This window comes from Vipera berus, assembly GCF_964194415.1.
Source record: "Vipera berus genome assembly, chromosome: 16".
Taxonomy (NCBI): Eukaryota; Metazoa; Chordata; class Lepidosauria; order Squamata; family Viperidae; genus Vipera; species Vipera berus.
In genome coordinates this window covers 9,744,130-9,771,669 of record NC_138219.1, presented here as the reverse complement: position 1 = coordinate 9,771,669, position 27,540 = coordinate 9,744,130, and the positions used below count along the sequence as shown (strand labels likewise).

The 27,540-nt window shown below is 53.4% G+C and overlaps 4 protein-coding genes and 1 long non-coding RNA gene across 12 annotated transcripts in view; 3 read left to right on the top strand and 2 right to left on the bottom strand.

Annotated features, from left to right (window-relative positions):
* Positions 1-4,166, top strand: part of SEMA6C (semaphorin 6C) — a 33,755-nt gene extending 29,589 nt beyond the window's left edge. For all 3 annotated transcript variants that reach the window (XM_081340598.1, XM_081340597.1, XM_081340596.1), the window contains one exon: positions 1,353-4,166. In XM_081340598.1, the coding sequence (XP_081196724.1) occupies positions 1,353-2,560 (1,208 nt within the window). In that variant the 3' untranslated portion in view covers positions 2,561-4,166. The remainder of the gene's footprint in view (positions 1-1,352) is intronic.
* A 3,932-nt stretch (positions 4,167-8,098) lies between these two features.
* Positions 8,099-8,525, top strand: LOC308675435 (cortexin-3-like). Its single transcript, XM_081340778.1, has one exon. The coding sequence runs from the start codon at positions 8,216-8,218 to the stop codon at positions 8,447-8,449; it is 234 nt and encodes a 77-aa protein (XP_081196904.1). The 5' UTR covers positions 8,099-8,215; the 3' UTR covers positions 8,450-8,525.
* Positions 8,526-8,613: 88 nt separating this feature from the next.
* On the bottom strand, positions 8,614-11,207 carry LOC308675440. The gene is made up of 3 exons (XR_014028120.1): positions 11,037-11,207; positions 10,191-10,298; positions 8,614-9,086 (listed from the first exon to the last, which is right to left on the bottom strand). It is a non-coding gene; the product is annotated as an uncharacterized lncRNA (long non-coding RNA).
* Positions 11,208-12,760: 1,553 nt separating this feature from the next.
* Positions 12,761-15,486, bottom strand: MLLT11 (MLLT11 transcription factor 7 cofactor). 2 transcript variants are annotated; one of them, XM_081340775.1, is made up of 3 exons: positions 15,394-15,436; positions 14,611-14,716; positions 12,761-13,215 (listed from the first exon to the last, which is right to left on the bottom strand). In XM_081340775.1, exons 2-3 carry the CDS (start codon positions 14,617-14,619, stop codon positions 12,931-12,933), a joined length of 294 nt encoding a protein of 97 aa, XP_081196901.1. In that variant the 5' UTR covers positions 14,620-14,716; positions 15,394-15,436; the 3' UTR covers positions 12,761-12,930. The 2 variants fall into 2 exon arrangements, with proteins under 2 accessions (XP_081196901.1, XP_081196902.1); XM_081340776.1 differs by lacking the exon at positions 14,611-14,716 and having other exon boundaries at positions 15,394-15,486.
* Positions 15,487-17,021: 1,535 nt separating this feature from the next.
* CDC42SE1 (CDC42 small effector 1) lies at positions 17,022-26,700 on the top strand. Of its 5 annotated transcripts, none has more exons than XM_081340768.1 (5): positions 17,022-17,173; positions 23,874-24,086; positions 24,221-24,331; positions 25,876-25,980; positions 26,484-26,700. In XM_081340768.1, exons 2-4 carry the CDS (start codon positions 24,033-24,035, stop codon positions 25,945-25,947), a joined length of 237 nt encoding a protein of 78 aa, XP_081196894.1. In that variant the 5' UTR covers positions 17,022-17,173; positions 23,874-24,032; the 3' UTR covers positions 25,948-25,980; positions 26,484-26,700. The 5 variants fall into 5 exon arrangements, 4 of the variants coding, with proteins under 4 accessions (XP_081196894.1, XP_081196893.1, XP_081196892.1 ...); XM_081340767.1 differs by having other exon boundaries at positions 24,218-24,331; XR_014028115.1 differs by lacking the exon at positions 17,022-17,173 and adding an exon at positions 23,459-23,613 and having other exon boundaries at positions 24,218-24,331; positions 25,876-26,091; positions 26,484-26,645.
* The last annotated feature ends 840 nt before the right edge of the window (positions 26,701-27,540 follow it).

Genomic DNA, 27,540 nt, shown 5'->3' with positions numbered 1-27,540 from the left:
TTGTGTGCTGTATGAATGCAATCGCTGCATCTTTACATTTAGCTGATCGTTCTGCAAATACGGCTGTGGGTTTTTATATATATTGCACCATTACTCTTTTTTTCAATCTGGGTGATTCAGAAAGCAGTTTAACAGGGAGAAAGAAGTTTGGTTGCTAGGCTTGTCCTTAAAGGCGCAGATGACAATTAATAGAACGCTGTGAGAGATTTGGGTCCAAGAAACGATGCACAAAAATATCTCACTTTTTTCCCCCCTTCTAAAATTCGATGTAATCAAATTAGTTGTGAAGGAATGACATCCGTGTTAAATCGGTAGATCTTTCCCTGTGAGGACAGGAGAGGGTTACGTCAGCCAGTTTAATTTCACACCCGGGCACAGAGAAAATAAGATTTTTTTTCCTAATGAAACAGGACTGTATTATTCTGGGTCATTAAAAGTGTGGCATAAATGATGGCTGTGTTGACCTGTTTGGCTGCCTTTAATTGAATCTTCTTATGTAATTGTACCATTTGAACGATTTAAAAGAAGCAGGCTCATTAAACTCGGTTGTGCTTTTAAAAGGGGGGGGGAAACACCTCTGTAAGGTATTTTTAATCAACAGCAGAGTTTTATCACCGTTCCACCTTCCCTAAAAACGTGCAGCCCATTTTTATCTTTCTTGGGTGAATTTCTCCTTGGTTCTGGGAACAGAGAACTCTCGATAAGTCGTCGGTCGCCGTTCCTCTTCACGAGTGACCCGGCTTTTAGGCTGAACCTCCCTCTACCTTGCACAGTGTACATACACACGTGTGTGAACACACACCCATTGCAACATTCCACTTTCTCCTCTGCTGCCTGTCCTTTGCAATTACAGATGGATCCAGCAATGTTTCTCCGCACGGTTAGGGTAATAGCCCAGACTTCTCCAGGAGTCGCATCCTTGCAAAGACTGTGCAAGCCAACGTTTGCTTGCTCTCTTCCCCTCGAGAAAGTTTTGGGGTGCAGCAATGGCCTGGGGGGGGACTAGGGGGTCTTCCTGCACCCTCCCAGTTGCCCGTTTCTCCTGCTGGATCTTGGGAGGCTCCTGCCTGCCTTTCCAAACCACCTCGCTTTCTACTAACATCTCCACCTCATCGCCATCCCTCTTCCTCCCTGTGGTCCTTCCGTGCGGGGTCCCCCTGGGCAGTGAAAAGCCGCTGCGCCCCAGCAGTGTCGGGGAGGGTCATCCCTGCATGACTTGGGAAGTTCTGGAGATCCTGGCTCAGCTGGAAGGGAGACCCGGTGGGGACTCGGGTGAGCCGTTCGGTCTTCATAGGAAGGGAACATCCCCCCCTGACCCTCTTTTCCTCTCTCCCCGCCGGCTGCGTCTTTAGGGGTCCGGCAGGAGCCGGAGGCGAAAGACGGCGCCAGGTCGGTCCACTTCACCTTCCTGATCGGCTGCGTCTTCGTGGCCTTCCTCTTGGGCGCCTTCCTCTCCGGCCTGCTGGTCTCCTGCTATTGCAGCCACAGCCTGCAGCGCCCCAAGCTCCCCGGCAAGGACCCCGAGAACGGCATCCAGCGCCCGCTCTCCCTCCGCAGCCTGGCCAAGATGAACACCCTGCTGGAGGGCGGCCAGGCCAAGGATGGGCTGATGGAGACGGCCGCCCCCCAGCTCTACACCACCCTGTTGCCCAGCGAGAAGGAGCTGCCCAGCGCACCGGCCAAGCCCGGGGTCCGTGAGCACCCCGAGCTCTCCGCCTTGCCCACCCCGGAGTCCACGCCAGAGCTGCCGGTCAAGAACATGAAGGCCATCCGGAACCAGTGGGAGAAAAACCAGAACTTCAACAACGCTAAGGATGCCCAGGGGAAGGCCTTGCCCTACCACGGCCCGGTGCCCAACACCTTCTCTTTCTCCGGCCCGGGAGGGGTCCCCGGACACCCACACGGCTACGACGCCCCCCTGGGGGGCTACCTGGACGAGAAGAAGATCCCCAACTCGGAGCGGGTGCTGGTGCGGCCCTCCCCCCTGCCCAAAGGCATGGAGGTCACCACCCTGGAAGACTTGCTCAAACACCTCCACGGGGCTGGGGCCTCCGTGCCCCCCGCCTTCCCGCCTTCGGCCGTGGCCTTTGCCAACCGGGTGCAGCCGAAGGTGCCCAACCTGGAGAGCGCCCCGTATTACAACGCCTCCACGTTGCCTCGGCGGCTGGACATTCCTCCGGACGCACCTTTGCCGGCGGGTCTGGAGAAAGGGAGCCGCTCCGCCGCCCACAGACATTCCCTCTGCGGCGCCCCAAAGCTGGTGAACGTGGGTGGGGGCGGTGGGGGGCTGCTGATGCGCCAGCACAGCCTGGGCCAGGCGGGGAGGCTGCCCCCGGCCCTCCTGACCCGCATGCACTCCACCGGGAGCTCCGTGCCCCACGAGGGCCACCACGCCATCTTCCTGGCCCGGCAACACAGCTACGGCGACCAGGGGCTGCTGCCCAGCCACGGGGGCGGCATCCGGCGGTCCGTCTCACTGATCAAGCCGGGCATGGCCCCCCAGCCTCTCTTCCAGCCTTCCTCTCCGCCCTCCCAGCCCTCCAGCCCTTTCAACTATTGAGCCAGGCGGAAGGAGAAGCGTGTGCGTCACTTGAACCCAGAGCCGGGCCACGTACACCCCCAGGGATTACAAATCCGAGCGTGCCTTGTGAAAAGGAAGGTCCCAGGCGGGTGGCGCAGGTGGGGCTCGGCTGGAGGGACCCTCGTTTCCTCCTCTCTTCCTGCTAGATGCTTCCAGAAGCTTCTTTGGCCTCCGGGGGCCCCAAGGGGCCCCAAAGTAGCAAAGCTGGCCGTTCCTCCCTACCTCACGGGTGAGGCCTTGAAGGCAGCCACCTCGGCAAAGTCCACCCTCACCCATTCCTTATGCAACAAATCTTCGCCCAGGATGCCCGCCCCGGCACACGCCCTGCCAACGGGCACCGAAGTTTGCTTCCAGAGGCTGGCGAAATGCTCGGGCACAGATCCTGCAGGACAGCACAGGCACATTCGAGCAACCGGCCAGGAATGGGGGTCCCAGGGGGCCCCTTTCTCCTCTCTGCCAGGGCCAACCTGAAAACAGTGGTGTTTGGATTGCCCGCCTGACCGAAAGACTCAAAGCTCAACGTTTCTGTTTGCAAAAAACTCGAATAGTCCAAGGAGGGAGTCCCCACTGTGGAGAAAAAGGGGGCAGGGGAGGGGTCCAAGGGCAGGTTTCGGGGTGGGCTCGTCCTTTTCAAACAGGGCGGCTTCCCAGAGTCCGGGCAGTGGGGGGGGGACATTCAGCTGCATTTCCGAAGACCAAGCAGGCTCTTCGAACGATCTGAACTCAGGTCAAGCTGGACCACCCGCCCCTTTCCTGGGGTTAGGGAACCGTGTTCGCTTAGTGGGGAGGGGGGGCTGGCAAGGATGGTCCCCCCAGCCCGTCTTTGTAGCACTTTTGGTATTTGTGCGTGTGTGTTTCTCCCAAGAGGGTAGAGAACAGCGGCACCTGTCGGTTGGGTGGCTTTCTGAGAAACGGAGCTTTTGCAGGACTTGAACTCGCAGCCATCTTCGGCGAGGAAAGGACCTGGTCAGTGTCCTGGCCGTGCCCCCAAACAACCCCTCGTGGCTGGCGTTCTTCCTTGCACCCAGTTTTGACCACTCTCTTTTTCTAAAGACCCTCTCCTTCCATTTGGGGGTGGAGAGAATCCGATGAAGGCCAAATTATCTCCGGGGGGGGGTGTTGTCCCAAAATTTCTTCTCTTCCCCCCCCCCCAATTGGGCAGAGTTTTCGCATGGGCCGGCTTGGTTCATCCTGCTCACCTACACCTCGATTCTTGGCTGGCTGAATTTGGAAGCCGCAGCTTTTCAAACCCAGCCCGTGCAGGGAGCTAGTCCACAAAGAGGTTTGTTTCGAAGATTGCCCCCCCCAGTCTGTCTTCATGAATAGTGAGAATGATGTATAGTTGTTTTCCCACAATGCTCCGAAATCGGAGAGTGGCTTTTGCACAACTGTGGCTTGCAAAACACAAGAAAAAAATGCCTCCTTAAAAAAACACCAGAAAAAGGGGGGGGGATTCTTTTTATGTTGTACTTGCAAGGGTCCCTAAATCTGCTCCTCTCCAAAATGGGGAGTGGGAGCAACCCAAGAGGAGGAGGAGAACCTGCAAACCGACCCATTTTTTTTTTTGCTAAGTGCCGTCCACAGAGAGAACCCACGGGGGGGGGGGCAGGGAGGGCGGGGGGGGGCTGCAAAGCCGTTTTGGTTTTTTTAATCACGTGGGCAGGATATTGGGAGGGGGGTTGGAGTGTGTGTGGAAAGTTCTTCCTTGCAGCACTTTTATTTTCTAAAAAAATGTACATAAAGTATTAATATATGTGTATATTTCATTGTTTTAACTTCGTATAAGAGAAGTAAAAGAAAAAAGAAAAAAACACGCCTAAATCGGTCGCAAAGGATTAATAGATGGTTTAAAATTCACCCCATTCAGAACGGAGACCCAGCACGGAAATTGGCAGCCTGAAAAAGGCGAACGCTGTTCGTGTGAAGCCAAGTCCAGCCGGAGGTATTTATCTGGACTACAGTTCCCATCCCACACGATCAGGCCAACGAGAGCTTGTCCAGAACAGCTGGAGGCTGATTTGCTTATCCCCAGCAGATTCCCTCTGACTAAGTTGCGTTACAACTCCGGGAAGGAGAGCCAGCTGGGGGTCTCCAGGTTGGGGGGGAGGGTCCCCCCAAAGGGTTTCTTTTCTGGAGGGGCCGAATTGGGCTCCGTTTGGCCAGGCTGCCCCTCCAGCTTTCCTGAACATCTGGCTGGTGGCTGCAGCCTTCAGGGCCTCTCTGCTCTTGGCCCTTCCTGTCTCTGCAGCACATCTGGCCATCTCTATCTCTCTCTCTCTCTCTTGGCTCACTTGGAGAATAAAAAGATCTGATTGCTGCAGCAGACTGTCCCCGTCTCTTCCTCCCTGCTTCATCTTGACAAGACACCCCCTCCCCAAATTGGGCAGGTGGCCAGGTAAGGAAAAACAGCCCCCCCCCCAAAAAAAGAAAAAGAAACCCTTGATCCGGGCCAGGGAAAAGCTCAGGTTTTTTTTTTTGAAGTTTCCACGTTGCGGTTAGAGCAAGCCAGGGCCGGGCTGGCGGATCGGCTTCCCCATCTTCCAAAGCTGAGGAAACTGGGGAGTCCATTCTGTGGCTTGGCTGCAACGGCCCTCTCCATCCCCTTCCTCAGCTTTGGGAATTGTAGTCCGGCAGTGCACTATGGGACCTGTCTTTCCAAGAAGCTGCCGAGACAGAGAAACGAGAGCTGGTCCTTAGCCAAGGCAGCTGTTTAAACCGTTTCGATTCGGGCGCCAGCGGCGCAGCACAGCTGGCCCAGCCATTGAGCGCCCCTGCGATGGAGGCAGAGATGGTTGTGTAGCGACTGCAAGCAGAGCCGACTCACAATTCCTGCGTCAAATGGAGGCCCATCAGCCATATCCCAATTTCCATCACCGTTGCAGCACCACCGTGACCAGGTCACCGAAATTGGCTAGTTTCCCACAAACTTTGGAGAAGTTCCCTCCGCGGGCCCCTGGAATGCAGCAGCCAGGACACCCAACGCCGAATCCTCAGCAGAATTCGCCCAAATTTGCAGAAAATTACCGGGATAATTTTTCTTTCCTGGGTGATTACTGTCCAGTGGGGACCATTAAATTGGTCTCTTCTTCTCCCCCCTCCGTGGTTGCAGAGCAAAAGGAAGTTTCGATTAATTTCCAAAGCCGAGACAAGGGGAAGCGGTGCTGTGGGAGGGGGGCCACTCCCCCCCCCGCAGCCTCTCTGCTGGCTGATGTTAAACATCAGCATTCGGCTTTTGGTCCTCTTCTGAATTAATGCAGCGCCGGCTTCTTGCAAAACTGGGAAGACAAGGCCAAGTTAGACCCTGTCTGTGTGTGCGAAGCTGCCAGATGTTTCCTCTCTTTTTATGCCAAGAGGCCTGCAGATGTGGTTGACAACCTGGGAGGTTGCCAGTTGGGGCTGGGCGGAGGAGAGCCTTTCCTAAGAACTTTAAAAACAGTTTCCTGCCTTTCTGCACCTATATTGGCAGCCAGTTGGGCGGTAAAGAGCAAAGAAGGAAAAAAAGCGGGATGCCGGATCAGAGAGGGCTCCAGCCTATCCAAAGATGGGAGAGCCTCCACGTCCAGAAGCAGTCTACCTTTGTGGGTGCAGCCAAAGGAAGCGGCAGGAGCTTTGGGGAGGTTCCCTAAGTCTTCCAGGCTGCTTCGTGGATTCCGGGGCCACCCTGGAAAAAGGTTCGGGGTGCCGAGCGTTTGGAGATGGTAAATGGCTTCTTGGCTTTTTACTGGTTTCTTGGGAGGGATGAAAAGCAGAGCCACCAAATAGCTCTCTTTAAAAAACTCCTGGAAAAGTGTCTGCAGGGAGGCCTTTGGCTGCCTTGGCATCTTGAGCGGCCAGTTTTTTTAAAAAGAAACAAGGATATAAGAGAGGCGCTTTTTGCTGATTTTTTTTTTAAATGAGAAAAACCGTCTCCCTCAACTGCTGAGAAATCCGGGCAGTCCAAATCGCCAAGCCTGGCCTGGCAGCGCCCCCTGGCGGCCCCTTGTGAGCCAGGCACTTCCCTGGCACCTGCAGGCTCCATGGGAGAGTCCAAAAGGGTCTGGGGTCTTCCAGCTGCTTGGCTCCGTCCTGGGGAACGGCCACAAAGGACGTAAACTCAGTGGAGGGGGGAATCGGCCACACAGGCTCCCGTATCCTCGTGACCGGCCTTCGATCGAAGATGCACCAACCTGGGTTGGTCATAGAAAACCAAACCAAACCTGGTTTGTTCTCTGTTCAATGGTTTCTTTCAACCTGCAGAGCGCTTCCTCCTCGTTTGGCTTTTTCGAGACTGGAAGCAGGATTCTCTCTCTCTCTGCAGAAGGAAAATGCCACACCGGAAACCTCCTCCCTGGAGACTTTGGGGAGCTTCTGGGCATTTGGGTGGCCCCACTCAAGTCTGCCAGATTTGGAGGCCAAATCCCACCAAACTATGTCCTCTTTTTTAGGGGTGGCGGCAGATTCCCAATCACATCTCCTTCTCTGGTCTGAATGCCTCCTCCTCTGCCAGGGTTGGCAAATTGTGTCGTGCGAACGCTGCAATTGTGGTTTCTTAATCCAGGGTTAGGATTTAGCCACCATTGGCTTCCTGGGGAGCCCCTCAGAGCAAGGCCGGCTGCTGCTCTTCGCTCGCCCCAAAAGTTTAGCCTCGGATAGGGAACTGAGCATCCAGTGTTTCCGGCACCCTACCTCCTGCCTGGTCCAGAGTTTGCTCGTCATCTCCATAGCAACCGGTTGCCCCTGGCAACAGCTATGAAGCATCTTGGGCGCTTCGGCCCGAGACGCGTGGGCACCAGAGGAAGCTGCCCCCACCGCCGGCAAAGAGGGGACCCCTGCCTTTCCCAGGACTCCCTCCCCAGTCCTGGTCCCACCCAGGGTGAATTCCACCGCTCCCCGCCTCCGTATGCTGCTGTCCATCAGTGAGGAAGATGCAGGAAAGCTCCGGCAACGGCTGCCGTGCTAATCCCACCCAGCCTTGATTTCCTGGAACAGCTGGGCGAAGAAGGGGGCCGCCTACCTGGCTGGCGGCGATGCGTTGCTAGAGAGCGGCTCCGCTTTTCTCCAGGTGAGACCTTCCCCCTTCCATTCCGGAGGGCCAAATCAGTGTGGCTGGCACTCGAACGGGGCAGGTCACAGGGTGGGACGGGAGCTTGGATGGGAAGGGTCCCACATCAGTGATAGTTGTGGGGCTCCCCCTCCCACGGGCATGCCCATCTGCCCCCCCTTCCCCCAGCCTTAAAAATGCCACACTGTTTGCAGTTCAGTGTTGCATTCTCAATACGCTCCTTCTTCAGCCCTTCTGGCAAGAGGATCTTAAAGTACTTTCCCCTGGAGAGGGAAGAAAGCAACGGACAGCCCTTCCCAAACTCTCCCCCTCCCGTTGGGCTGGGGAGCACCCAAGACAGGGGTCCAGCCGCTCGTCCAGCTTAGAGGGTTGCAGGGAAAAGGAGATTTTTTAAAAAGGCTGCCAGGCCAGGGAGAGACCCCACCCTGTGTTGATTTCTTAAAATTTGTTAAATTTAAATTTTGCCGCCTTTCTCGCCGTGGGCTACTCTTATTTCCTGGCGCAGAGACCACCCCCTGCTAACAGGGTCTCTGCCCCCCTTCCAGGTGGTGCTGCGGACAGCCGGCCACTTGCTCGCTGGGGCGCTGGTCCACATGGCCACCAGCCTGGGCAGCTCCTTGCCTGCCCTGGCCAGCGCCCTCCGGCCCGACCCCACCCTCTCCCTGGAGCAGAAGGCCACCTTCCTCTTCCTCTTCTTCCTCTTCGTCTTCCTGGCGGTGCTGATCGTCCGTTGCTTCCGCATCCTCCTGGACCCCTACCGGAGCATGCCCTCCTCCAGCTGGAGCGACTACGTGGAGAAAGACATGCTGGACTACCGCCTGGCCTGAGAGGGGGGAGGGGGAAGGCCGCAGTGGAGATGGCCAGCCCAAGCTGGCTTACGGAGGCCTTGGTGGAAGCTCCACGCACGGGGGCAGTCTGTTCTGAACCAGCCCTCTTCTCGCAACCCCTAATTAAAAGAAGAGTCTGGAAAGCGTCCAAGGCTAAAAGGCTTCTGCCAAGATTTAATTACGCAGTTAACAAAAACACAAGAGCTTGTCTTCTCAAGCGGAAAAGTTGCTTTCAGCAACCAGCCCCTCCCCAAACACTTCTTTTATAGAGAGCTCAGGGCGTGGTCTCCCTGTGCCTCCTCCCGAGGAGTCCCATAGTCTTTCTTTGTTTGTCCCTGCTCGTCTGCCTCCTGCGTCGGGCGTCCTTGAACAGGGCCAGCTGTGGGTCATCATCCTCCGCACTCTCGGGCTCACACAGCTGAGAAGAGGTCCCCGGCTGAGGACTCTGCAAAGCCTCCAAATCATCATCAGCCGGTTCGTTTCCCTCCTCCCCTACATCTGAGTCCTCCGATACATCGGACCCGGCTGTCGGACCCACAGGCTGGCCCTGAGTCACAACACAGTCTACCTGCTTGGGCCCAGCAGAGACGGGAGGTTCTGCCCATCCTGGTTTGAGCTCAGGGCAAAGATTCTGTAGCTTAGGGAGGAACGGAGGCAGGTAAGCGTCTGATTAACCAAGCATGAGTTCCCCCCCCAAAAAAAGCTGGGCGAGAGGAAAGAGAGGTGCGCTTATTCCAACACGAATATTTTAACCTCTAAAAGATCTTTGTGTTTCCTAAACAAACACACCTGTAAATAGACCTATTTGAAAAGCAGAATTTATTGGATGCCTGGGGAATATTTCACCACCATAAAAGAGGGGGAGAAACTTATGGCTGACAAGGGCGTTGTGGGGAAATGCACCCCGTGCGAATCCTGCCTTGTTAAGGACCAACAAGGCACAACTTTTCCTCTGGAGACCCCTGGGCAAAGGTGGACGGGGTCTCTTTGGAGGGTGTTGCGTGCTTCAATAAAACAGGGCGGGCTTTCCAGAGCAGCTGCCTTCTGCCTCTCTCCTTCCCCGCTGGCACGCTCACAATCGTGAATGGGCCGTCCTGGAAGGCTGCAAGGATCCCAGTCTGCATGTCAACTCCCACAATCCCCCAACCGACCACGATAAAATAGTTGCCAAATCCTGAGAAAGATGGAGGCGGACCCCTCCTCTCTGCGCCCCTCTACGCTGGGCTGGGTCTTCAGAGGTGGCTGAACTACAATGCCCAGCCCTCCTTGAGTTGGTCTACCTTGCTGGGGTCCGCAAACAAACGAGACCACAAACTCCGCAATTTGATAGCCAGCAAACAGGGTGTGTTGAGAACAGCGATCTGCCTGGCATAAATCTGGGTTAACGCCGCTCACGCCAGCAAACTGCCCACGAGGGCTTAAGCAGCGGGCAATTTGCACGCAATGTGACGAGGTTCTGCTTTTTTTAAAAAAAAGAAAAGTGTCTTGACCTCTTGGTGGAAATAAAGCACAAGCAATTTGCAAGAAATTTAAGGCCTTGTTTCTTCCCTCATTTACGAAGGTAAAAAGTTGTATTATTCTAAAGCTTATTTATTTAAAGCTTCTTCTTCGTTCTCTTCTTCCATAGAGGGAGCAATCAACTTGAGAGAACTTCTTTCCATCTTATCTCTAAAATGCACCGTCCTGCTGTCCCTGCCTTGCCTTCCTCCCCACTTCCTCAGCTTTTCCACCCTGGACTTACTCAGTCGGTGATGAAGGGGGCTCCGTTGGCCATCAGCAGCCTGATTTCGTCATCCTGGCCTCGGCAGGCTGCTTCTAGGAACTTCTTCCTCGGGTCTATCAGCGACATCTTTATACAAGAGAACAGATGGTTTCAAACATCTGGGGGCAGAGAAATCTCACTGGTTTGGACTGGGGGTCGGGGGAGGAGGTCAGTGCCCGGTCTCTGTGCCTCCTCTGCCTCCCCTACTCACAGGTGGAAAAAGGCATTTAGGCCTGGCATTGTCCTCTCTGCAAAATCTTAGCAAGAAAGACAAGGATGGCTTAAATCTTCGGAAGTGGTGGGTGCTCCATCACTGGAGTTTTTAAGGGGAGACCGGACAGCCATTGGTCTGGAGTGGGATGGGTATCGGACAGGGGTGTCCAGTCTTGGTCATTTTAAGACCTGTGGGCTTCAGCTCCCAGAATTCATTGGCCAGCCATGAATGGCTGCCTGGGGAATTCTGGGAATTGAAGCCCACAAGCCTTAAAGTGACTAAGCTTGGTCAACCCTGCAATAGGGGCTCCTGCTTGAGCAGGGGTTGGGATAGATGACCTCCAGGGCCCCTTCCGACTCTGTTATTCTTTTAATTTCAACCACTCAAAAAGGAGGCCTATCCGGCCCCGACAGAGGGGATGATGGGGGCCGCAGGATTTCTGGTACTGCTGGTCAATGGATGATGGGAAGTGCAGTAGTCCAGGCGTGGGGACGAAAAGCTCTGGAGCCCAGGAAGTGGGGAGGGTGGGCGTTGTAGTCCAACTTTAGCGGGGAAAGGTCCTTTTTTCCCCAGACCCCTTTAATTCTCCCCCCACCCAGGCCCGGACTCACCCTGGGAGGCGGCGGTGGGGGGGAGACCCTCCTCGTGGCCGGAGCAGCCTGTTTCGCGCTCAGGATGATGGGGCTGCGACAAGGGGGGCGTTTTCAAACCGACAAGCCGCTCCCCCAACCGAGAGAAAAACGGTAGACCCAGAAGTATCCCTGATGGGGGAACCTTTAAGGTGTAACACACGCTCTTCCGGCCGCGGAAAGGAAGTCGCTTTGGCTCGGGTGAGGACGCTCTGCCCCTCCTCTCTATGGCAGGGCGAGGCCGACCGCGTTCTAACGTTCCCTAAAAAAGGCGCTCCCTCCCTCGGCATCTCTATGGTCAAGCCAATAAAGCCTACAACTGGGCTTGTGTATGTGTGCATTGATTGTAAGGGGGGGGGAGCACAAAAAGCCTAAAAACCATCATCCTGGTTCCCTCCAAAGAAGCCCCCTTTGCCCCCAAAGCACTGGACTATGACTCCCATCATCCCCAGCCATGGGAACTGCAACCCTAGTTCAGAGACGCCCCACTGGAGGCGAGCCTTTTCAGAGCTGAGCCCTTTTCAAAGGGTTTGGACCACCGCCCCCATGCTCCCCAGCCGCCCCCACCCCACCCGGGAGTGCCCGACGCATCTCCATCTGGTCCTTCCTCCACCCCACCCCCCCCCCCGCCCCAAGCCACACGCTGAAGACGCCGAGCCTGGAGGACGCGAATGCACGGATGAGCCGCGGTGACACGCGTCTGCTTGAGACCCGAAGGACCCTCCTGGAGCCAGATGGTGGGTGTGACCCTGGGGCCTCTTTGCTCCCAGGGGAACCCTACTAACCCTTTGTGGCTGGATCGGCGGCCAGGAGCGTCGCCGTTGCCTCTTTCTGGTGCTCCTGACCCTGGTCTTAAAACGGGGCTCAATTTGCAGGAATGGGGTGCGTGTGAACCGTGTCCGTTTACGGTTCGACTTCCCCTCTCTGGAGAACGGAGCGAATAAAGCACCATGGGTCTCCAACTCAACCCTGCGCCCCGAGCTGGGGCCGCTTCTACAGCCTCTGGATACCTTCGAGCAATTGGACCCGATTGGTTTCACGCCCATCAGCACCTTTTTCATTTCCCCCTTTTGCGGAAGATGTAAAGGGTTCTCCCTTCCAAGACTCACCTTTCAGAAAAGGCCCTTTTCCTCTTGGCTATCCTTCAGATCCTTCTGAAAGGAAGACCAGACACCTCCCCTCTCCCTCCATCCCCCCCCCCACATGAAAAGCTTGCTTTTTTATTTTAATCGGATCTCTTTCTTTGCCCCATCACAGGGACAGCCCAGTTTTCTTCCATGCACTTCCCTCCAATGTTTAATTCCTCTTTTCTCTGCCGTTTCCTTCCTTTTCCAGGAAAAAATAGAGAAGGTTCTACAAAACTTACACCCGCTCGATTAAACAATTTGGGGTTATTTTAAATCAAAACGTATGCTTTTCCTGCTGGCAGGAGATGTCCAATCAAAGGAAAATAATAACTGAATGGGCCAAATCTTTCTTTGCAGGCCGGATTGGGGCACAAAGCGCCAGTTGCTAACCCCAGTGGCTGATCAGCCCTACGTGCACAGAAAGGAGGAATAATTTTTGTTTTTGTGTGTGTGTGTGGGAAATTCCTTCTCCTAGTCCTCCTGGACCTGGACCCTGGCAGATCAGGGAGTGGGGAGGAAACAAGAGGGGGGAGAGATACAGTCTTGGCAAACGCATTCAAACCAAGGTGAAGAGTCAGTTTTGTTTTATGGCAAATGGTTCAGAAACATCAGCTCGGGAAAGCGCAAACACGGCACACAGGAACCACACAGGAGTCTGGGGAGGGAGAAAACCCCACCGGAAACACTGCAGTGTGTGTGTGGGGGGGTATAATAAAAAAAATTAGTGGCTTCCGACCCTCGGCTGGGCTTCAGACGAGGTCAAAGTCCCCCGGGCTGATGCTGGCGATGGGGGCTCTCCAGAAGTTAAAGCTGCTGAAGGGGAGCAGGGCGCTCTCCGCCTCTTCCGGGGGCCCCAGACCGGGCCTGGGGGTCTTCTGCTCGGACACCAGGCTGCCGTAGCCCCGCTTGGGCTTGAAGAGGGCCAGGTCGGCCAGGCCCAGACACTCCAGTTCGGAGACGTCCAGCTCAGGAATGGGCATTCGCCAGTAAAGGAAGGAACCATACTGGGTGTTCACGGTGTCCCTCATTTCTTCCTGGGGGGAGGAAAAGCAGGAAGAAGGCGGCGTTATTGCTTTAAAGTGGGGTTTGGGTTTTTTTTTGAAATTTTAATGCTAATACAGGGAGTCCTCAGCTTAGGACCCCAACCCAGTGAAGGGATTTTTCCCCCTTTTGCGACCTTTCTTCCCACAGTGCTTAAGTGAATCATCGCAGATGTTAAGTCGGTCACATGGTTGTTCACTGAACCTGGTTCCCTCATTGACTTTGCTTGTCAGGAGGTCGCAAAAGGGGGACACTGTGCGACTGTCATAAGTACGGGTCAGTGGCTAAGCCTCTGAATTTCGATCACCTGACCCTGGGGGTGCTGCAATGGCTGTTAAATGTGAGGGTTAGGTCCCCCTGGGAGAAAAAATCACCAGGGAGAGCCAGGTCAGGCTCTCCCCTCAGTTTACTGGCCGAGTGGCCTACCTCGCAGGGTTGCTGTGGAGGCAAAACTATTATGCCCCCTTAGAGGAAAGTCAGGATTGAAATTTGCAGTAAATAAAGCAGTCTTTCTTTTGTTCTCACAGGATCTTAGTCCTTGGTGAGAAAAATATTAAAAAGGATGCTTCCCCCCCTTACAAAAATGGAGCAGCCCTGCCCTGGGTGTTCCTCCTTCCTCACTTTTCTCTTGCTCCCCCCCATCTTTTCCCCCCACCTTCCTCCTTGCATTCTTGTGTATGCAGAGAAAGGTCTCTCTTGTTTGCTGGGTGACACATTTTTCTGCAGTAATTATTTCTCTCTTCCCTTGCACATACATGCACGCACACACACACACACACACACACCCGATACAGGTCTCTTTCTTTGGCCCTCTGGCCCCCCTTTTTTGTGCCAATCCCCCAGGGGACCCCTCCCCACCGCCATCTCTGCCCGCTCCCTCTTCCCTTCCTCAGCAAAAGCCTTTTAAAACGCCCAGCCATCCTCTGGCCTTAAATGAAGCCTTTTCCAAGATGCTCTGAACCATCTGGGCGGGGCTTATTTCACCCAGGATGGTCAGGCTGTGGACGAGGAGCTCGGTGGCGCGTATGAAATTACCCAGACATCTGTCCTCTTTAAATATAGCATCTTTAGCCGCCTGTACAGAGGGGGATATATTTGCATTCCTCTTTTTGTGCGCTGGAAACATTTTTGGAGAATTATGTGACCCCTCCTGGCAGCTGAGAGATGGCTGGATGACTTGGCAATATTAAAAGGAAGACATATGCACCCACCCTGCCCAGTAAACAGGAAAGAGACGGGGAATGGTTAATGTTTTAAATCCCCTCTCCCTTGGGGGAAGGGGGGACGGAGTTCCCCCAACTGATTTGAGAGAGAGAAAAAACAAGACAAGGTGTATGCGAGGCACATGTTAAAAAGACTGAGATTTGGGGTTTTAAAAGGTGCATTACGGGGCTCATGTCTCCATCAGATTTATTTATGTTCCAGCCCTCTGAAATTGCTAAGATGGAAGAAGCTGGCTTTTCTTTTTTCTTTTTTCTACAAGGGCTTCAGCTGCTAAGAAATAGGAAAATGAAATGAAATTATATATTGCATTGTGTCAGGATTTTCTCGATCTATAGTAACTTATTTTTATTTTTATTTTATTTTAATCCCATTTATATCCCGCCCTTCTCCGAAGACTCAGGGCGGCTTACAATCTAAGCACAAATCACTTAGAAAGGAAGATGATGGATAGATAGATAGATAGATAGATAGATAGATAGATAGATAGATAGATAGATAGATAGATAGATATGGACAGACAGACAGATATAGATAGACAGAGACAGGGATGGATAGATAGATAAATGATAGATAGATAGATAGATAGATAGATAGATAGATAGATAGATAGATAGATAGATAGATAGATAGATAGCATCATGTACTGGTATAACAATACAATCTAATATTCAATATTATATCATATAAAATCACATTAGGCCACGGTTTGCTGGCTGGGAATAACCTAGAAATAAATTTAATACAGCATCGCTTGTTCATGTATAGAAATACTACATTACCTGGCAACAGAAATAAGTATAACACAGCATCATGTATCTACATGGTAGAATAAAACAGCTGAAGCCCGGGGCTTTTGAGCAACTCCACCCTTCTAAGGTGGAATAGATAAATGCCCCCCCCCAGCCTCTCATCCAAGCATTTGTGTGTGTGTTGCTCCCCAGTCTTACCTCCTTGTCAGCAGGATTTGGGGAAGAGCCCCAATGATGTTTGTCTGTCTCTGAGGTGCAGAAGATGCTGCCGGGAAGATGCCTCTGTCTGCCTTTGGCTGGGGGGCGGGAGGCGGGGCGGGATGCCAGGCGTGTCCGTCTCCCCTCCTTTCTTGCTGCAATGCAGCCCCTCCTGGAAAGAGATTTCACTGGTGGGTGGGTCCTTCCCCCCCCCCCCATCGGCTGCCGAGCCAATGGATTAGCTAGAAGGGCTATTTCCAGGGAATGGAGGAGGCAGCCAGGAGTCTGGAGGGTGGGCACGGGTGTGTGTGTGTGTGTGTGTGTGTGTGTGTCTTGGAGGGTGGGCACGTCTGAGCTGTGTGTTTTGCATGGGAGGGGCGGTGTGTGTGTGTGAGGTCTCTGGAGAAGGAGGCATTGATTGGTGTGGCTTCCAAGAACAGAGTGGGGGCAGGTTGGGGAAAGGATGGTGGGCAGCTGGTTTGCCCTCTCCCACGAGGGGAGGGGGTCACCTGCCAATCTGAGTGTGAGGCAGCTGAAGTCTGGTCGGTCCTGATTCTCCCAGTGAAAAATTAGCCTGTGGAACTCCCTGTTGTCCAGTTTGTGAGCTCAAAGGCTTTGGGGCAGGGGTGAGGGAAAAGCCTTGTCTAGTCTGAAAACATGGGACAGGTAGTCTGTTTAATAGCTGCAGGGATTCTCTTCACTCCTGTGGTGAGGAAGGTCGTAAAAGGGGGGCAAAACGTGCTTAAGGATCCTCTCACTTAGGGACAGAAATGGGGGGGCTCCGTTGTGGTCGTAAGTCAAGGGCCGCCCCTAGCGAAAGAGGGCAGAGGTGCACAAGGCGTATCTACCTGCACACACCTTGCGTCCATCTCCTCTTCCTTCGGCCTCTCCTGTTTCTTCTTTTTCCCCTTGGGGGTCCTCCCCTCCCCTCTTTCTAAGGGGAAGAGCCCTCAAAAGCCTCTTTTTTAATAGCCCCCCTCCCCAAAGACTCTGGGGATCCTCCGCCTGGCAGGGCCAATTCGGTTCCTAAAAATGTGTCCTGACGCACCAGCCAATCCTTTGGCCGTGGGGTCATCGCGGCTTTCAGGCTGGGCTGCATCAGAAGGATGGACAGACGGCCTCTCAGCTGCCCTCTCCCTTCCCAGGTCTCATCCGTCCACCTGGAATCCAGGTATTAATTTGGGGGACAGAGGGAGAAGAAAACGGGGAGCATCAAAAGCCTCCCCAATTTTGTGGGGTTCAACCCCTGGGTCGAAATTAAAAGAATTACAGAGTCGGAGGGGACCCTGGAGGTCCTCTACTCCAACCCCTTGCTCAAGCAAGAGAGACCAGTGTCTTCTTAAAAACCTCCACCTGGGGCTGGCAGCCGCAGTAGCCCAGCCCATCTGCCCCAAAGCCACCATACCCCCCCCCCCACACACACACACAGCAGCAAGGATGGGCACCCCCAGCCCCCCCCCCCAGCCGGCCACATCTGCGAGGCCTCCGGCCGTGCGGCTGCAATGCCCAGAGCCGGCCAGAGTTGGCAGCAGCCGCTCCGGCGAGTCCGGAGACGCGTGTGGGTTGAATCATCGCGGGGGGGGGGGGCGTTGTTCCTCGGTCTGCCTGTTGAAATCCTCCGGAGCGTTTCCTCCTCCTTCTAGCAGCGGCAGCAGGAGGGCGGAGGAGGCGATCGGAGCCTGGTTTCCCACGGAAAGAGAACTTTCCATGTGGGTTTGCTGTGGCGCTCGGAGGAGGAGGAGGAGGCACGGCCGAGGTCCCGGGACCCCCAGCAGGGCAGGTAAGGGGAGAAGGGCGCTCTGGGCCTGGGGACCGTCCGGGGGCCTGGTGGGGAGGGAGACCCTGGCTGGGTTTTCTAGCCTTCTCGGGGCTTCAAAGCTCTTCGCAACTTTGCGCAAAACTCTTCCGGACCCCCAAAGTTTTCTTTCTCTCTTTCTCTTTCTCTTTAGAAAGTTCAGGTGAGCCCCTCTTTCTTCTTCCGCACCTGAGGTTTCTCCGGACCCTCCTTCCCTTCCCCCCCCCGCCTCTTTGGGCAAACACGTTTTGCGAGAGAGGCGCGCGGGGGGTGGTGGGGGGGAGGCGATTTTAATTCCCTTTAGAAAAACAGTGTCCTTTTTGGCTTTGGAATGGCTTCTTTCTGCAGACTAGCACTTTGGAAGGAAGGAAAGAAAGAAAGGAAAGAAAGAAAGAAAGAAAGAAAGAAAGAAAGAAAGAAAGAAAGAAAGAAAGAAAGAAAGAAAGAAAGAAAGAAAGAAAGAAAGAAAAGAGAGTTCCATTGATTCAGGCCTTTAATTTCTTCTTTGCTTCCTCCAGTGGGGAAGAAAGGCCCTATTCATCTGGGACTCTGTTGCCTTGCAAAGATCTAGGTTTTTTTTTAAAAAAACTGACACCTTGGGGAGGGGAAAACCGGTTCCAATCTCCCAGCTGAAGAAATGGGGAGATAGGAAAAGGCCGGAAATGGGGCTGTTTCTCTCCCCCACAACTTTTTCAAAGCATGCTTGAATTTCCCTCTGGGTGTTGCCCACCAGCTGGGGCCACTGGCACTTTGGCCAAAGGAAAGCCAGCATGGTTTGAGAAATGCTTTCAAGGCCAAAAAAGCTTTCGGTTTCCCAGCCCACTGGCAATGTGAAAATCCAATTAATAGGTGAAAAAACTTATTCCCCCCCCCACACACACACACCAAGGTTAGCTTGTTGAGGGCTGATTTTGTGCCACAGGGAGAGGGATTTCCAAGAGGCTGGCTGAATGTAAAAATCTCATTTTCCCCTCCCTTATGGCTGGTTCTTAACGGCTGGAAAGCACAGGGAGGACTCGGGCCCAACGGGTGGGGAGATGGGCCCTGTGGTCCTTCAGGAGACCCCCACCTTGGGGAAGTCAAGCACCCACCTTGGTGCCCTGGTTTCTTTCTAGTTAGAAAAGTTTGCAGAGTGGCAGAGGTGCGAATGCAACTTCTTGACTGCAATTGCGATTTGTGCATTGCTGTTATTTTAGCAAGGACCTATATTGTATCAGGGGGGTGTATCCAGACCCCCCAGCCCCAGCCTGTCCCCCTCTCCTTCCCCCAAACATCTGTCTTTTCCCCCTCTTGGAAAGAGACTTGCAGAAGTCTCCTAAAGAAGTTTAATGCTTTGCTTAACCCTTATGTTCCCCCCTCCACCCCTCTGCATTTCCTCCCTGACTCGGAAGCAGCCCCATTCAGGTGGCTTCAAGAGAGGGAACTGCTGGGCTGGAGCTCTTCAGGGCCACACAGGCCTCCTTCGGCAGAACTCAACCCCCCACACCCCACACCCCCACCCCCCCCGTTGGCCCCTCAGCCCGGCTTCTCTCCAGCTGCAGCCTCCTTTTGAGGAAGGCTGGACACACCTGCAGAGAAATTAAACTTTGATTTTCGGAAGAATAGATTTTAAAAAGAAACTGTAATGTCTTGGCGCTGGAAAGGAAAACCTTCCTAGTGACAGGTTCAGAGTTGAAAAGGGGGTGATGTGATTTCCCCAAATGCTGTCATTGGAGTTGTGTGTGTGTGTGTGTTGAGGTCTTAATGGATATTTTGCAAGGAAATCTTCCCAAATTGTCCAACTGCCCTGCCTTTCTCTGCATCCAACCTCTGCATGGTCAAACCCACCTCACGCAGGCGTGGAAGTGTCCTCTTTTACATGTGTTTACATGTTTGCGCAAGGGTTCAGGGGTCTCCACTGCAAACTTCATCATATACTCTGCTGCAAGCCAGTCTCAGAGTCCTTCCTTCTTAGACAGGAAGTTTTTGTCCATTGTTGTGACTGGCACAGCTACTAATTTCTTATTTGTGTATTCGAAATTCACTTTGAGCTACAATTTGAAACAGAATTTTTAACAACGTATCCTTGGCATTTCCCAAATCTTGATGAAGTTTGTAAATAACTCAAGCTGGCCAACATATCTAATCCTCCTTCCTCCTCCAATTTGCTACCCCCAACAACAACCTTGACTTACAAACCATGAATTCTAAGCCAAAGTCAGATCTGGTTTGTGCTGGGATGGGGACTCCCAGCAAACCCAACCTTTAGCCAGAAAGCCTCTCGGAGAGCAAAGTGCTTCTCCAGAGCTGCTGAGAAAACATGGCTGCCCCCATGACATAACCAGGGGGCAAAGAGGACTTGGCCGGCCAGCCGCTGGGAGGGCCAGACAGCCGCCAATCCTTTCTTCTCTGCTCGGAGGAAATTCTCCCCCCTCCCCAGATGGGATTCAAGGCCCTTTTCCTTCTAGCCGCAATCTGCAACAAAGGGTCCTTTTATTCTGCACAATGAGGGAGGCTGGGCGCTTCCTGGCTGGAGGAGCTTGCTGGATGCCACCGGCCGGCATTAAAATCAGCCTTGTTTAAATCATTGCACAGAAAAGGGGGGGCATTGGATATGGGACAGTGGCACAGCTTGGTTCTCCACCTGGCAGGAAAGCCCTGGAGAGGAACGGGCCTGAGAGATTTTCCCAGCCGGGACAGAAAATTCCCCTCTTCGGGCCTTGGTTCCCTGCCAGCAAACGAAGAGGCAGAGGCTGGTATTTGCAGGTGGACTCTCTCCTGACATGGAGGTTCTCCGTTTGCACCTCTGTGTGGCGGGAGGCTTCCTGCCACCCTTTGCAGGCCTTGGAATTGGCCTCCGGCCCGTGGGAAAAAAACGGCCTTCGGAAGGGAGCTCGCTGCTCACAATGGGTCTGTGAAAAAAGCCTATAAATCTCAGAGAAACAATAACGCCAGCCAGCCGAGGGAAAAAATAACCCCAGACTTTGCTACCGGGGAAGGAAGCTGCCTCAGGAGCACCAGAAAACCCCCACACTGCCCGTGATATTTTTTTTTTCCGGAGCAAATCCAGAGAAACGTCACTCCGAGCCGTGGTGTTCTCCAGAGCATCTTCTCACGTCGCAAAGGGACTACGTCTCATCCGTCCTGGGCCAGGCTTTGGCGTCTGGCTGCCGCTGCCCATCCCGCAAGCCTGGGTGGCACTGCCAGGCTGAGAGTGGCAGCCCACCAAAGCGACGGCGGATTCGTGGCCTGGAGAAGACACAAAGCCTCACTTCTCGTCCCCGGCTTCCTCTGGCCATCCCGTTTTCTTGGCACCGTTGCTGGGAAGTTGCTTTGTGCCAGCATTCCTAGCGCACTCCAGTTCCCATCATCCCCATCGGTTGTTCGGGAGTACCAGCTTGGAGAAGCGGGGTGAAGGAGAGTCTGTTTTGCAAAACGCCTCTAAGAACCAGTTTTTGAAAAAGGGAAACGGATTTATCAACAGGACGGTTCGGTAGCAACAGCTTTCAAGGAAACGTAACGCACAAATTACGCAGAACGGCGACAGCTGTGGGGAAGAGAAAGTGTGGGGCTGGGTGCTCTGAGCTATCTGGGATGTGGGGGGCAATGATACCACCAAGCCAAAAAAAGACCTTCCTGGTGGAAAATATTCGATGTTTCGCTTAGCTGGGACAGGATTTCCCTTTGGTCTTTTATTACACAAATGCAGGAGAAATGGATTGACACAGGCCTTGTTGAATCGCAAGATTGCTCCAGGAGGAGAGGGTGGAACCTGAACGAGGATGGGAGACCACCAGGGGATGCCAGGGTTGTGGCGTAGACCTGGAAGCTGTAAAAACATCACAAAAGGCAGTTGTGGTCAACTTTTTCTAGGCTGATGTCAAGAATATTCTAAGAACTGGCTCTGGTGAATCACGGTGGTTAGGAAAAACAGGAATTCACCTGGCAGAAATTTTACATTTTCTGGATGTCTGATTGGTAAATAATTAACTCTGATTTTTCTGCCCCTTCAGTTTGGGCATAGTTGCAAGCTGAAAACAGTGGATCAAGAGTGGGGCATGTTATCCCAACGTGATGGGATAAATCATCCTTTCAAAGCGATTTGCAGGCGGCCACTGGTGCCCCAAAACCCCACCTCTTTTAATTTGCCCAGCCAAAAGTCCTTCACGTTTCTAGCCCTCGTGATGTGAAGAGGCCACAGACCCGACTAAAATCACAGCCTTCTCCAGCTGCACACAGGACCCCGTCACTTCCTTTCGAAACGGCGCGCAAATTTTTGCAAGGTTGGCTGGTCACGGCGGCTCCCTTCTCAAACCCGGCTGCTGGCAGGTGTGCACAGAGACACCCCGTGAGTTTGAACACATCCTGTGCTGGCACCTGATTGGCCGCCCTATGCAAAACACTGGGAAGATTTGGCTTGATGGCCTGAGAGCTATTTGGGGACGTGCAAAGTCTAGAGGTTAAATATAACAGGGAAGATGTTTTTATGGAAAAACAAAATTGGTGGGAGAAGATAAAGGCAAGGCTCTGGGGAGCTGCGTCCTGAAGACTTCACGAGTCGGAGCAAAGTTGTAGGTGGAAAGGATACCACCAGGAGAGGCTGGGGCAGGAAAGTAGACCAGGAAGTTGCAAAAACATCCCAGAAAATGAGGGCAAGTCACTTTTCTCACAAAGGCACGACCATCCCGGATCCTCTTCACATCTGGCCCTGCATGGGGAGGATGGGACCTGTAGTCTAAGCCCCCAGCTGCAGGGAGCCACCCTCTTCTTCCATGCTCATCCATTCATTGAAGCCCCCCCCCGTGCACTTTGGGGCCCCAGGTGCTCTTCCCCTCTCCGGCTGGAGGGTGGGAAAGTTCTGGGAATGTCCTCTCCGCTTTTTCCTGCTTTCTCGGCGGTTCTAGCTGGCCCAGGTGGGGGGGGGTGAGTCAGGGTGAGTCAAGCTGCATCGTTCCTCCACTGACGACGTCTGGGGCAGGCTGGGTCTTGCCCCAAATGCTCAGAACGGTTGTTTGGCTCCTGCTGCAACAGGCGGAGAAGAGAGGCTGCAAAGGCACACCAATTTACACAAGCGTGTGCAAGGCCTTCCCTGCCCATCCAGATCCCTTATTTGGCTGGTTTCTTCCAGGCTCCGTGCTTCTTTCTCTCTTACAGTCCTCGACTTACGGAATAGTTCATTTAGTCATCGTTCAAGGTTTAATCACTTTCTCGGTTGCGATTATTTGTTTGATTGACTTAGCCCAGGGCTCTGCCACCTTGACCATAGCTGGCTGAGGAATTCTGGGAGCTGAAGTCCACAAGTCTGAAAGTGGTCAAGGTTGCGGAGCCCTGAGTAGCCCTATGGCAACCCAGTGTCCCCATCGACCTTGTCTGCCAGAAGATGCCTGGGAAGGTCGAAATGACGTGAGAGTCTTTGCACAGCCCTCTTCTGCCCCTCCTCCACCCCAGCTGCCCAGCCCTCCGTCGGTTGCTGAGTCACCTTTTCTGGCCGGGCGGCTGTCTGGCCTGAATCCTTGTGCCCGTCATGCTTCTTGCCTCTGATGGGGGTCTCACCAGCTACTGGTGGGAGCTGGCAGCAGGCCAGCCCACATCAGGAAGATCCCACGTCTCTCCTCTCTTCTGAAAAACCAAATCCCCTTTTTTTTCCTTTTTTTAAAAAAAGATCCCCAAAGGCAGAAAAATCCCAGCATTTGCCCCCCTCCCTTTAGCTCTTGCTTCAAGGGTCTTCCCTTTGGCCCAGGGTGCAGGGCAGGAGGCCAATGTGCTTGGACCCCAAGAAGGATGGCAGCTACTCTTTGGGAAGACCAAGACGGGTTGGACGAGAGACCACCAGGAAACTCAGGGCTGGAAGGTTTTGGGAGAAGGTGTTGACCAGCCAGCTCGGTGTGGCTGCTAGGAAAAGGTGGACGTGTCTTGTATGGTCCCCAAAAGTTTGTTTCTCGAGCAGGGAGGGTCAGTCTTCATGCCCTCCAGGGGCCCCTCCAATCTTAGCAGCGGAAGCAGGCGGGGCCTGTCTTTCCAGATCTCTCGCAACTGAACTTCCCAAAGGGTTGTCGTCACTTTCACACACACGCACGGACACAAAAGTGTGAACAGGTGACCTCCACAAAGACTTTCCGGCAAGGTTAATTCACCAGGAGGAAGTGCAGGCTTTGTGCGTTTGTGTTTGTGCAATTTTTTTTTAAATGCCCCTAGTCTGCTTCTATGGAAACTCCTTGTGGTTTCCTGTTATCTGAAATGATTGTTTAAAAAACCTCCTCCTCTTGAGCCCCCCCCGCCTTGTGAGAGGAAACCGAGGCGCGTCTGCACCACGCAGGGTGACTCCTCAGCTGAGGCCGTCTTTCGAAAGAGAAAAGCTGGGGGGATCCATGGGGCACCTTCCCCGAAGTGGTTTGCAAACTTGGGCAGCAGCATCTCCGGCCTTTGCGGGCTGCGGAGGCCGAACGGTCAGTTCCTGGCTCCTCTGCTTGACCATCCCAGCCCCGCTGAGTCCAGGGGGCCTCGAAAAAAGATCTAGTTATTGATGTAATCATTTTCTTCTTACTCTCCCTCCTTCTTTCCTCCATTTTTTATTTCATGCTGTTTCTTCCTCCTCCTCCTCCTTCCTTCCTTTCCCCTAATTTTCAGTCTTGTCCTCATTATCTTTCCTTCCCCTCCCCCCGCACCCCCCCCCTCCGCTGAGCTTGTTTTTTTCCTTCTTCCGAAGGTGCTTTTCAAGCGTCGCCATCTGAAAGTCTCTTTGGGCTCACAACCCCGCAGGACGCCACAGGGCCGAGCGTCGTCTCCGGCTGGACAAGGGGGTGCTCATTGCCTGTCTGCAGGTCGTTGGCCCCCGCCGGGCAGAAAGCTGGGAGCGACTCTCACCATGAGTGACTTTTGGCACAAACTGGGCTGCTGTGTGGTGGAGAAGGCGCAGCCGGTGAGTTCTCCTTCGGGCCACCTTGGGTTAGGTTTCCCGGCCCAGGGATGGTGCCTGCCGGGCACGGAGGTCCTCGCTGGGGTTGGCGAGGTCTTCCCTTCCTCCCCTCACCACGGTTCCATGTTCCACAGCAGCAAAGGAGAAGACGGCGGATTGACCGCAGCATGATCGGCGAGCCCATGAATTTCGTCCACCTCACACACATCGGTTCCGGCGACATGGTGAACGAGGGCCTCCCCGCCGTGGTACGGCTTTCACCCATTTTTGATTCCGGGGAAGTTGCGGATTCTTCCAGAGCAAAGCTGGGCCAAACAGGGAGGGGGTCCCCTGCTCAATCCTGGGAGCCCACCCAGAGAGGCCATTAAAACAGGGCTCCCAAGCAAGGAAACTTGAGGATCCTTAGAAATCAGTCAGGGGATCGAGTCCTCGTGCTTTGTGGGGAAGGGTCTGAGGCTGAAGTGGTGGGTTGGGACCCCCAGGTTCGGTTATTTCAGCCTGAGTTGTTTAATCCTCAGCAGAGGGGACCGGAGAGTGGTGTGTGCTGGTTCTCCCTGTAAAGTAGAGGAGTCCAACCTTGGCAACTTTTAAGGCTGGTGGACTTCAACTCCCAGAATTCCCCATGGCTGGCTGGGGGATTCTGGGAAGTCCACAGGTCTAAAAGTCTAAAAATCTTCTTTCGGAAAGGATGGCCTCCACTCCAAAGATCCACGCACGATCCTAAACTTGGCATTTGCCCGTCTTGCCCCTGCGTGACGTGGCTGGCTCAAGTTCTCCTGCTTGCTGGGCTCCGTGCAGGATTTGACCCCCGCAGGGAAGTGCTGCCTTTTTAAAATTTAAGCCTTGGAGACTCTCCAGCGGCAGCGTCAACTGGAAAAGGACATGGTGGAGGAGAGGTTTTCCTTCCCTGCCCTGGAATCACCTCCCACACACCAAGAGGTTGCGCAAATTCTCCGTCAGGGCTCTGGAATCCCAGATTCTCAAGAGCCCTCCGCGGGGGAGGTGGAAAAAAGAAAGGGAGGGGGGAGGAATCTCTTTAGGCAGCGGGTTTGCTTATTAAACAGCCGGAAACTCTGGCAAGGGGCCGGAATATTTATAATCCCGGACTTCAGACCTGCTACGAGCTCCGTTTGCCAAGATGCCAGCTTTAATTCTGGCCTTGTGGAATGTACTTTCCAAAGTCCAACGAAGTCCGTTGGGTGGTCTAATCCGGTGGGTCTTTGTGGGGATGTATATCTGGGGGAGTACAGTACAGGTAGTCCTCGACTTACGGCCACAACGTACAGCCCCAAATTTCTGTGGCTAAGTGGGACGTGGGTGAAGTGAATTTTGCTCCCTTTTACGCTCCTCCTTGCCACCGTCGTTAAAAGAATCTCCCAGTTAAGTCAGCCACCCAGTTGTTAAGCGAACCCGGCTTCCGCATTGGCTTTGCTCGTTGGAAGGCCGCAAAAGGGATCGCTTGACCTCCGGGATGCTACGACCGTCGTACGTACGAGTCAGTTGCCAAGCGTCCCAATTTTGATCGCACGGCCACAGGGATGCTGCAAGTGTGAGAAGCAGCCATAAGTCGCTTCTTTCAGTGCGGTTGTAAGTTTGACTGGTCACTAAATGAACTACTGTAAGTCGAAGACAACCTATAATCAGAAATGCCCCGAAGGTAGAAAGCTAGCAGTTGAGACGAAAGTGCTTTTCCCTGACATGCTAGATTTCTAAGTGCAGGGAGCTTAAAGCTATGGTGGAAATTGAGGAAGGGTCTTCACCCTCTTCCTTTTCTCTTCCCCTCTTCCTGCAGTCAGGAGCCGTTCAGGAAATGAGGTCCAAATGTGGGCGAGAAAGACCTTGGAGCAATTCTCATATTTTATAACCTCGCGCGGGGCCTCCCCTCATCCGTTTCCGTGTAAGTGTGGAATGAATTGCAAAAGCCACTCCGAAACGCTCCTCCGTCGGGAACTGCTCAATGAGGACTAGCCACTTTATTTGCAACGATGCCGCAAAAGGTGGCGCCGAGGTTTGCATCCTCTGAAGAATTGGGAGGTTTTTTTTAAATACTGTAACATTTTAATCGGTGTAGTTTTAATGTGTTGATGGTTTAACTGTTTTTACCTGTTTTATAACTTGTACGCTGCCAGAATCACCTTGCGAGCGGTGGCATAAAAATGTAATAAATAAAATAACGAGTGAACATTGACTCACTGGCCCGTGGGGCAGAAAGTTAGATTTCCTGGATCCATTTTGGCTGCGTCCAGCAGGTCTTTTAAGTCCTCAGGACCATCGTGCTCGGGGCATCTCCCTCACAAGGCTTGTTCAATGTTGTTGTTTTCCCCTTTCTTAATTATACCTTATTGCCAACCTAAAGGGAGAAAATCTTTCATGTTTACCCTCCTCTTTTTTTTCTTACAGGCTACTTAATTACAAAAATAACCTTTAGAGATAAAGAAACGCATCTCGGCCTCACTTGAATTTCCTGTTGGGTCTTGTCAAAACGGGTTGCCAAACTCAAAACCGTTGGGTGAATTAGTCACCGCGTAACTTATCCTTTTAAAAAAATTTCGTCAGAAAGAGCAACAGCCCCAACATCCATCACTCTGCACATGCCCAGTTGACTGTTTCTTTCTGGTGTTGTTCGTTCAGCGGCACTCGCCCCCTGGGCGAGCGGAGCAAGGATCATTTTGCACAGACAACCTTGCAAAGAATTGAGGATTCCTTCTCCAGAATTGACCCACGACACCTCCGCGTGTTTCGGCTCCTTTATAAACCTAAGAAACCACCATACAGACTGAATTATTCCTGGTGTTTTTTCAGAAGTTTCTCCACTGGATTTTGTTCTTAAGGACGTATCCTGGCCTCAACGCAAGACATTCTGGATGCTATTAAGGTGTGGGGCCGCCATCTTGCAGAACGAACCCTCCTGATGCTGGCGTATCTCATTCTGGATTCCTTACAGCCCCCCCCCAAGGGCCGAGGCAGGGGGGGCTAAAACACCTTCCTGGTGCCAGCCAGCGACTGCTGATTCTTTCAAGGAAGCAGGATCAAAACCCAACAGCAATTCGGTGCTTGGGATCTTTGTTGTTATTATGATGGTTTCTCGCGTACTCAGCTAGATTGACTCAGGTTGGATTTGGCATTTTTTTTTGTCTACCTGTCAAATCTATTTGCTGCCTATCTCGCAGTTCCAAGTGACTCTGAGTGGCTTTTCTCCTTGCAGACTTTTCTGTCCTAAATCGAACCCCCCCCTCTGCTTTTTGCCCAAGCGGGGGATCCAGAAAAATCTACCCCCTGCAGCTCGCCAAAGACGTTGGGATCCAGAGATGATCCGAGGGGCTCCACTGCTCAAACTCCCACAGCCAGGAAGAATTCGCTCTCGGCCCCCCTTTCCTTCACGGATTGAAGCAAACACACACACCCCAATGCAGATGGAGAGCTGGGAGATGGGGGCAAAATTGCCACCAGGATAAAA

Bases quoted from the DNA above. Each gene is read 5' to 3' on its own strand.
- LOC308675435 (XM_081340778.1), top strand. From the start codon at position 8,216: ATGGCCACCAGCCTGGGCAGCTCCTTGCCTGCCCTGGCCAGCGCCCTC.
- CDC42SE1 (XM_081340765.1), top strand. From the start codon at position 23,536: ATGGGGCACCTTCCCCGAAGTGGTTTGCAAACTTGGGCAGCAGCATCT. The intron at 24,087-24,217 runs GTGAGTTCTCCT...CATGTTCCACAG, and splicing joins TGGTGGAGAAGGCGCAGCCG to CAGCAAAGGAGAAGACGGCG. The intron at 24,332-25,875 runs GTACGGCTTTCA...CTCTTCCTGCAG, and splicing joins ACGAGGGCCTCCCCGCCGTG to TCAGGAGCCGTTCAGGAAAT.